Genomic DNA, 10,535 nt, shown 5'->3' on the forward strand with positions numbered 1-10,535 from the left:
GAGTAGACATCTAACTCTGTGTTCAGTGTGACTCTTTAAGAGCGCACTCGGCCTATATTGGGTCAGGTACAAGCAATCATATAGATCTCTCTTTAAGGGATCACCCTCACACTAATACCAGGGGGTAGGTGGATCCTCCAGGTTGTAAGTTCTATAGAAAAGGGCTTTCAATGCCCAAAGTCATTTGAACAGTTTTGGGTGGAGGAGAATGTTGTGGTCTAGAGGCAAAATAGTGATCATGGTAATACGGCCGGACTACACCACCGATAAAGCAGCCACAGCCGGTGACTGAGAGGAATCTGTGACTTCTCTACATTCAGTGGTTACTACTCACCTGGGTAGTCATATGTGGGAATCTCCTCTTTACACCGCTCATCATCTCTCACATATGTCTCTGTAGTGTTAATATGGGTCAGATCTTCACCCTGAAACAAATATTGTAAAAGTCACCGACAGATGGAGAAATCCCATCTATGATCAGCTCTAATCCTGCCATCTCCACCGTTCTCATCACACAAGTATAAAACATATAATACTGGTGGATAAAACAAGACTGAGCACAAGACCTTCACAGCCATCTACACATCATAGGGGAGATCTCCTGACACCTTCTCTCCATCTACCTGATGATCCTGAGGAGCACTGGGATCTTCTTGGTTACAGTCCTGTGGAAGAAGAGTACGGGGACATCTCTCTGGTGTTGTCCTCTTACTGGATAGATCTGGAGGAAACACATACAGTACAGGGACTGAATTCATTCTCTACATACAGATAATTATAGGCCGTGTGTATTTAGTCCTGTCTATTACCTGGAGATGTGAGGGGCTGGGGAACCTCCATTATGACATCCTTGTACAGATCTCTGTGTCCTTCTAAATACTCCCACTCCTCCATGGAGAAATAGACGGCGACATCCTGACACCTTATAGGAACCTGACACACACAATGATACCGTCATCCCCCGATCCCTTCATAGTGTTACTGTATAATGTCCCAGCATTCCCAGCAGTGTCACCTCCCCAGTCAGCAGCTCAATCATCTTGTAGATGAGTTCTAGGATCTTCTGGTCATTGATGTCCTCATGGATCAGGGCGTGAGGTGGAAGCACCGTGATTGGGCTCAGGGGTCTTCCCCATCCCTCACACACAGGGTCCTGACAGCGATCACTAGAGGTCTTCTTCACCACTGTGTAATCCTGGTTATGGAGAGACACAGTAATAAATCTCACTACAGACATTCCCAGAGTCCTCACCTCTCCAGTTCTGTCCATCTGTTATTCCCATAGATAAGGATGATGTAATGTGACGTCATCAGAATCTCTCACCTCTCCAGTGAGACGGAAGAGGATCTCTAGGGTGAGGTGTAACATCCTCTCCTCCATCTTGTCTCTGTCCATATCCATCCTTGATGGGGAAATCAGGAAAACTCTCTTCTGTAGAAGATCTTCACTGAGAGGATCCGATATTGTAGAGACCTGAATGAGAAGAAGATGAGCCGATGTAACATCATAAGAATCCTGTGTAATAATACAATTACTGGAGATAATAAGGGAAACTTATGAGGAGATTTATTATTTTACAGGGTTTAGTTTTCTTCCCTGACATCTACTAATGAAACCTATATGTTTAGGCCACAGACAACAAGCAGTTTCCTCCTCGGAGTCGGCAGCTGAACACGTTCCTCATAGACTCATCTTCCATAACGCTAATTCTCGTCTCATTACCGACACTGGAATCGGCATTAGCAATACTGCAGGAGATATTCATTACACGCGACATGAGAAATAACTCCTTCATGATGAGGACGACATCTTCATCTTCTACTGCGGCTCTAGAGACAGATTTGGCCAGAGTCGGTCACTGCCTCCATCCCCACCGGCCGTCTATATGAAGGTTTCCCGTCTTCCCCGCACTGGAATCTTTTCTCACTTTAGATCTCAGCTCTGAGTCACACACAGAAGTTTGAGGCTTTTCTGGAAGAACAGGACAGGAGAGATCTGAGGCCGAGGTCTCCATGTACAGGGTTTCCCCTCTGGATAAGAGGCTTTTCTATCCCTTTCCCCCCATTAGAGGGGACACCTGTGGATATCGGGGTCTTTACCGGCTGCAGTCCTGGGGGGATTTACTCGGTAACATGGACGTTGGACAAACGTCACCATCAATTACCATCAGAGTGAAGGAACATCGCTCCTCTATTCAGCTCTATGGATCCAGGATGAAATCCACTGCGGCCCCTGCAAGAAAAGAGCAAAGTCTGGTGAGACCCCCGAGGCCGGAGATTTCTACAGCTGCTCTGTGTGCACAGGACCTGTGAAGAGGTCACAGGAGGGGCGGAGTCAGGAGTCACATGATCAGGGGCCTCAGTGTGTGCAGGACTCTGCTGTGCTGGTTGTCATGGTGCTGGATGAGGGGAAGTTTATGTGTGTGGGGTCAGGAGGGGTTTACAGGGTGGATGTAGCAGAGCCGCGTGTGTACAAGGTGTACGGAGCGAAGCCGCGTGTGTATGAGGTGTACGGAGCTGAGCCGCGTGTGTACGAGGTGTACGGAGCGGAGCCGCGCGTGTACGAGGTGTACGGAGCGGAGCCGCGCGTGTACGAGGTGTACGGAGTGGAGCCGCGCGTGTACGAGGTGTACGGAGCGGAGCCATGCGTGTACGAGGTGTACGGAGCGGAGCCGCGCGTGTACGAGGTGTACGGAGCGGAGCCACATGTGTACAAGGTGTGTACGGAGCGGAGCCGCGCGTGTACGGAGCGGAGCCGCGCGTGTACGAGGTGTACGGAGCGGAGCCGCGTGTGTACGAGGTGTACGGAGTGGAGCCGCGCGTGTACGAGGTGTACGGAGCGGAGCCGCGCGTGTATGAGGTGTACGGAGCGGAGCCGTGCGTGTACGAGGTGTAAGGAGCGGAGCCACATGTATACAAGGTGTGTATGGAGCGGAGCCGTGTGTATGAGGTGTACGGAGCGGAGCCGCGTGTGTACGAGTGTACGTAGCGGATTTATGTGTGTACGAGGTGTACGGAGCGAAACCGCGTTTGTGTGGACCCCTCTGTGTACTCTACACCCCCATCTTCAGTCACAGACCCTTGTGTACGCTGTATACACCCGTATACCCCCAGCTTCAGTCACAGACCCCTCAGTGTACGATGTATACACCTATATTCCCCCAGCTTCGGTCATAGACCCCTCTGTGTATGCTGTATACACCCGTATATCCCCAGCTTCGGTCGCAGACCCCTGTTTACTCTGTATACCCTCGTATACCCCCAGCTTTGGTCACAGACCCCTATGTATGCTGTATACACCCGTATACCCCCAGCTTCGGTCACAGACCCCTCTGTGTATGCTGTATACACCCGTATACCCCCAGCTTTGGTCACAGACCCCGCATCTCTCACACTGTAAAACTGACGCCAGACACACAGGGTAAAACTGCAGTCGTCAGTCTCTCATCTCTCGCACTTATACTGATAACGAACCCTCCTACAAACCGTGAGAACAAAGTAATTACTACAGGACTGTCTGAGAAAGGGATTTATTCTATAAGAAACGCTGGGGCCACAAATGAGAATAACATAATGTCTTTCATAGATACAGTTGTGGCCAAAAGTATTGACACCCCTGCAATTCTGTCAGATAATACTCAGTTTCTTCCTGAAAATGATTGCAAACACAAATTCTTTGGTATTATTATCTTCATTTAATTTGTCTTAAATGAAAAAAAAACACAAAAGAGAATGAAGCAAAAAGCAAAACATTGATCATTTCACACAAAACTCCAAAAATGGGCCAGACAAAAGTATTGGTACCCTCAGCCTAATACTTGGTTGCACAACCTGCAGCCAAAATAACTGCTACCAACCATGAATGAGTTTCTTACAATGCTCTACTGGAATTTTAGACCATTCTTCTTTGGCAAACTGCTCCAGGTCCCTGATATTTGAAGGGTGCCTTCTCCAAACTGCCATTTTTAGATCTCTCCACAGGTGTTCTATGGGATTCAGGTCTGGACTCATTGCTGGCCACCTTAGAAGTCTCCAGTGCTTTCTCTCAAACCATTTTCTAGTGCTTTTTGAAGTGTGTTTTGGGTCATTGTCCTGCTGGAAAACCCATGACCTCTGAGGGAGACCCAGCTTTCTCACACTGGGCCCTACATTATGCTGCAAAATTTGTTGGTAGTCTTCAGACTTCATAATGCCATGCACACGGTCAAGCAGTCCAGTGCCAGAGGCAGCAAAGCAACCCCAAAACATCAGGGAACCTCCGCCTGTTTGACTGTAGGGACCGTGTTCTTTTCTTTGAATGCCTCTTTTTTTCTCCTGTAAACTCTATGTTGATGCCTCTGCCCAAAAAGCTCTACTTTTGTCTCATCTGACCAGAGAACATTCTTCCAAAACGTTTTAGGCTTTTTCAGGTAAGTTTTGGCAAACTCCAGCCTGGCTTTTTTATGTCTCGGGGCAAGAAGTGGGGTCTTCCTGGGTCTCCTACCATACTGTCCCTTTTCATTCAGACGCCGACGGATAGTACGGGTTGACACTGTTGTACCCTCGGACTGCAAGGCAGCTTGAACTTGTTTGGATGTTAGTCGAGTTATCCAACATCTGCACAATCTTGCGTTGAAATCTCTTGTCAATTTTTCTTTTCCGTCCACATCTAGGGAGGTTAGCCACAGTGCCATGGGCTTTAAACTTCTTGATGACACTGCGCACGGTAGACACAGGAACATTCAGGTCTTTGGAGATGGACTTGTAGCCTTGAGATTGCTCATGCTTCCTCACAATTTGGTTTCTCAAGTCCTCAGACAGTTCTTTGGTCTTCTTTCTTTTCTCCATGCTCAATGTGGTACACACAAGGACACAGGACAGAGGTGGAGTCAACTTTAACCCATGTCAGCAGGCTGCAAGTGTGATTTAGTTATTGCCAACACCTGTTAGGTGCCACAGGTAAGTTACAGGTGCTGTTAATTACACAAATTAGAGAAGCATCACTTGATTTTTCGAACAGTGCCAATACTTTTGTCCGCCCTCTTTTTTATGTTTGGTGTGGAATTATATCCAATTTGGCTTTAGGACAATTCTTTTTGTGTTTTTTCATTTAAGACAAATTAAATGAAGATAATAATACCAAAGAATTTGTGTTTGCAATCATTTTCAGGAAGAAACTGAGTATTATCTGACAGAATTGCAGAGGTGTCAATACTTTTGGCCTTAACTGTATTGACAGTGAGGGCGACTTCCACTTTGCCGCAATGTGGATTTTAGTGGCCATACATAAGTAGTTTACTAGCTTCTGAAAGCTTTTTTGAAGCCGGGAAGGCCTGGTTCCCAGTAAAAGGGTAGAAGGTTCCAGATCAACCGGTCCATCATACATCATGCTATCAGATGCTTCACCTTATCCCAAAACCCAGAAACCATTGTACAAGACCACCAAATAGACTCTGTGCAATAGTTTTAAGGAGGTGTAGGGATTCACTCTGGTAGGTAATGGCAGGGCTGCAATAACGAGGCAACACACAGGCTTAAAGTCCAATTTCAGTGGTTTAATGTCACGTTGTAAACAGCAGATTAACAGAAAGTAAGGAAAAACAGAAATATACTCCAGCTTGGAGAACCACTGGTCCCATACTCACCACTTGCACGAGACGGGCTTAACTAAGCGGCTGACAGGTCCGCGGCATCTGCCAGGTGCCATTCCCAGGGTTGTTGAGAGTCTTGCTGCTATAGTCCTGCAGCACGGGAATCCTGTGTACGTGTTCAGGCTAAGTCCAGCCAAGGTCCTGTAACTTCCAGACACACACTCACCATGTGCCAAACACCAACCTCCATTACATAGCCCATAACCCCTCCTACAAGTGAGGTAAACATCACATGGGCTGATGATCACGTGACCATGACATCATCGCAGGTCCTGCCTTTAGGGAAAAACCCAGCCAAACATTAACCTGCTGGGAGAAATGTATCTCCCATCCAGTAAAACACCCTTTACTGTACCACATACAGTACCTCCCTCCTATGTTCAACCCTAAGGGGTGGACACATGACATACAGTGATCTCTGGACAGGGCATCTGCATTCCCCTGTAGTCTGATCCCAGCAAAGAGCAAACAGATGAACGGCATACTAGGGCACACAAATCACCACATTACCAGACGGAGCTATTTATCTGAAGTATTGCGGCATATGATTCAGTCAAAAAATGGAGGTGCTTGCATGAAAAAACATGAATATTTCAATGTGAAGCAAAAAAAGAAATATGCAGCACTCACCAATGTAGCTGAAAAACTGTGAGTCTTTATTTCACATAAATTCCATCAAATGTGTGGACATGCAGGACGTGGAGGAATGCTAGGTGCTAGGGGAGGGAGGTGCCGGACAACGGCCGTTTCGCGATTACTCGCTTCTACGGGTCCAGGTGAGGGGATTAGCTAAAGGTCATTCCCTATATAGGATCACAGACCTTACTAATTAACATACATAAGTTGTGAAACAAACATTTACAAAAAAATATATAGTTATACAATATACAGAGTGCAAGATACTAGTAAGGAATAAATCTTTCCATATCGATTTACAAGATAATCTTTTTTTTTCCAATATCATAGGAAGATAATAATCTAAATAACTTTACATACAATTTTTTATATAACATTTTTTATAAAAATACTGATAGATCGATCCGGTCATTTAGTCCCAAAGGACCTTGTGCTTTCGCTTTCAGGATCCATTTTGCTTCTTGTTGCAATAAAGCTTTGTCATGGTTACCTCCTTGAGGTGGAAAATTGACCTTTTCAATCCCTGCAAAACTCAGCTACATTGGTGAGTGCTGCATATTTCTTCTTTTTTCACTTTACATTGAAATATTCATGTTTTTTCATGCAAGCACCTCCATTTTTTGGACTCAAGTGTTGCAGACGATCGAGAGGACTCAAGCATGCTTACTGTTCCTTCTACCTCTAATAATACGCCCCCTTTAGGAAAAAACAAGACGAGGCCGGATAATTACAAAATCAAGGAAAAAACGCAAGCAAGTATCATGGAGGAAATAACACCTCCAATGGACAATCTATGTATAATAAACCTTTCAAAGCGCCAATTATCCAGTGAACATACTGAAGTTCTATCTAAAGGCTTAAATTTTTGTATTCCAGAAAAATTTGATTATGTCGATTTTAGGATTGAATTGTTTAAAAGTATAAGAAAGCTACATCTTAAAAAATCTTTTTCCAGTGTTTCAGCTGCAGTTTCTGTTCCTATACATGAAGGTGAGAAACCTCCAACTATTGGTCCTTTAGGCTTTATGCTAAATTCAGATATCTGTCCCAGACAATTTTTAAGTGATGTTGAAATGTTAATGAGTATAACTGAACCGGATTTCTCCCTGGAATCAGTTAATTCCAACGAAGAAATACCAATACCTTTTAAAGGAGGAATAAAATCAAATTTCATGCCTCCTATATCTCCTGGGAACAGTATCGATCTTTTCCATGATATGGTCATCAAGGATGTAGAAGCTTTACTCTATCCCATGTCAGAAAAAAAATTGAGAGCATCTGAGATGAAAGCTTTGCAAGAAATGAAGGGATGGAGTGATACTGTGTTCAGGAGATCTGATAAAGGAGGAAATTTGAGTCTTTTGGATAAGACATACTATATACAAGATGCCGTAAATCACTTGAATGATAGTAATACCTACTGTATGCTAAATGACAACTCTTTGCATAAATATAAGGACAGATTAAGATCTCTTTTAAGAAAGTATGTTAAATTGGGGATATTATCAAAAAAGAGAGCAGAAAAACTCTTTCCAGAATACCCAGAAATTCCCTATTGGTATAGTGTGCTAAAAGTGCACAAGTCTTTAAAAGAGCCTCCGGGTCGCCCTATAATGTCAGGGGAAAACTCTTTGACTGAACCACTTTCACAATACTTAGACTGGCTACTAAAACCTTTACTAAAAGCTGTGATATCCTTTGTAAAAGTCTCAGGAGATTTATTGAAAAAATTGAAAGATTTCCATTGGCAACCACATTTCTCCCTTGCATCTATTGATGCTGAGAGTCTATATACCAGCATCCCCCAAGATAAAGGCATAGCAGCAATAAAGGAGATTTTACATAACACAAACAAATCACAGGATTTTATTTCCTTTATTATCGAGTCACTCGATTGTCATTGTAATTGGCATTGTGTGTCAATTATGTTTTGACACACAATGCCTTCAAATTTCTGGATAAGTGGTATATACAAAGGTGGGTACAGCAATGGGCACGCCAGTCTCTTGTGTCATACAAAGAGTGGGCACAGCAATGGGCATGCCAGTCTCTTGTGTCATACAAAGAGTGGGCACAGCAATGGGCACGCCAGTCTCTTGTGTCATACAAAGAGTGGGCACAGCAATGGGCACGCCAGTCTCTTGTGTCATACAAAGAGTGGGCACAGCAATGGGCACGCCAGTCTCTTGTGTCATACAAAGGGTGGGCACAGCAATGGGCACGCCAGTCTCTTGTGTCATACAAAGAGTGGGCACAGCAATGGGCATGCCAGTCTCTTGTGTCATACAAAGGGTGGGCACAGCAATGGGCACGCCAGTCTCTTGTGTCATACAAAGAGTGGGCACAGCAATGGGCACGCCAGTCTCTTGTGTCATACAAAGAGTGGGCACAGCAATGGGCACGCCAGTCTCTTGTGTCATACAAAGAGTGGGCACAGCAATGGGCACGCCAGACTCTTGTGTCATAGAAAGAGTGGGCACAGCAATGGGCATGCCAGTCTCTTGTGTCATACAAAGGGTGGGCACAGCAATGGGCACGCCAGTCTCTTGTGTCATACAAAGAGTGGGCACAGCAATGGGCACGCCAGTCTCTTGTGTCATACAAAGGGTGGGCACAGCAATGGGCACGCCAGTCTCTTGTGTCATACAAAGAGTGGGCACAGCAATGGGCATGCCAGTCTCTTGTGTCATACAAAGGGTGGGCACAGCAATGGGCACGCCAGTCTCTTGTGTCATACAAAGAGTGGGCACAGCAATGGGCACGCCAGTCTCTTGTGTCATACAAAGAGTGGGCACAGCAATGGGCACGCCAGTCTCTTGTGTCATACAAAGAGTGGGCACAGCAATGGGCACGCCAGACTCTTGTGTCATACAAAGAGTGGGCACAGCAATGGGCATGCCAGTCTCTTGTGTCATACAAAGGGTGGGCACAGCAATGGGCACGCCAGTCTCTTGTGTTTATGCAAATTTATTCCTAGCACAGTTTGAAGAGTTTTATATAAAAACAGCCCTAAATCCACACTTAAAACATTTACAAGCATATTTTCGCTTTGTGGATGATATTTTTATTATCTGGGGGGTTCTCTGGAAGAATTTGCAGATTTTGTAAAATACCTGAACAATGTGAACAGTGACAACATGCGCTTCACATTTTCATTTGGGGGAAACACAATAGATTTTCTTGATGTCAAATTTAAAATGAAAAATGGCTTTTTAAAAACAGAAGTGTTTAGAAAAGAAACCGCAACAAATAATTACTTACATTATAAGAGCGCTCACCCATTACACACTAAAAAGGGACTTCCATATAGTCAAATGCTAAGAGTAAGAAAACTGAATAACGATGAAACCATTTTTAATGAACAAATTTCTGAGCTGAAACAACGTTTTTTGCAAAGGGGCTACCCTATGACTTTATTAAATGAAGCATATGAAAGGGTAAAAAAAATTTTCTCAGATGGATTTATTAAAGGAAAGGACTAAAAAATTAAATAGTGTAGTCAAACCTACAAAAAAATGTAATTTTTGTTTCAAACATAGTGCAATGGATAGAGCAATACATGCAGCAGTGAGAAAACACTGGCATCTCATTGACGCAGAAAAAACCTTACACACAGATGGTAAATTAGTTCCTCAATTTGCATACAAAAGGGCACATAATATAGGGGATTTATTAGTACATCATAGACTTCGTCCCCCTCAAAAAAATTGGCTACGAGATTTATCAATAAAAGGAAATTATAAATGTGGTCACTGCAGATACTGTCATCTTCACCTGACAGGGAATTCTATACATTTCGGCTCTATGGAACATAAGGTACAAAACTACATTTCTTGTGAAACTAAATTCGTGGTTTATATTATTTTTTGTCCATGTGGTTATTTTTATATTGGAAAAACTATAAGACCACTTACGATACGTTTTGGTGAACACTATAGATCTATTACATCTGGAAAGGGCTCACTGCGATTAATTAAGCATATTCAAGATGTGCATAAAGCTAACTCAGAAATTTTGAGTTTTGCAGGGATTGAAAAGGTCAATTTTCCACCTCAAGGAGGCAACCATGACAAAGCTTTACTGCAACAAGAAGCAAAATGGATCCTGAAAGCGAACGCACAAGGTCCTTTGGGACTAAATGACCGGATCGATCTATCAGTATTTTTTATAAAAAATGTTATATAAAAAATTGTATGTAAAGTTATTTCGATTATAATCTTCCTATGATATTGTAAAAATATAGATTATCTTGTAAATCGATATGGAAAG

At 43.8% G+C, this 10,535-nt stretch overlaps 1 protein-coding gene across 1 annotated transcript; it reads right to left on the reverse strand.

The window, feature by feature from the left end:
• Positions 1-970: 970 nt before the first annotated feature.
• Positions 971-10,061, reverse strand: LOC141076398 (oocyte zinc finger protein XlCOF29-like). Its single transcript, XM_073563849.1, has 3 exons — positions 10,041-10,061; positions 1,325-1,474; positions 971-1,195 (listed from the first exon to the last, which is right to left on the reverse strand). Exons 1-3 carry the CDS (start codon positions 10,059-10,061, stop codon positions 971-973), a joined length of 396 nt encoding a protein of 131 aa, XP_073419950.1.
• Between the last annotated feature and the right edge of the window lie 474 nt (positions 10,062-10,535).

The sequence above is a fragment of the Dendrobates tinctorius genome, unplaced genomic scaffold (assembly GCF_039654945.1).
Source record: "Dendrobates tinctorius isolate UK_male_01 unplaced genomic scaffold, ASM3965494v1 ptg000404l, whole genome shotgun sequence".
In the NCBI taxonomy this organism is placed as follows: domain Eukaryota; kingdom Metazoa; phylum Chordata; class Amphibia; order Anura; family Dendrobatidae; genus Dendrobates; species Dendrobates tinctorius.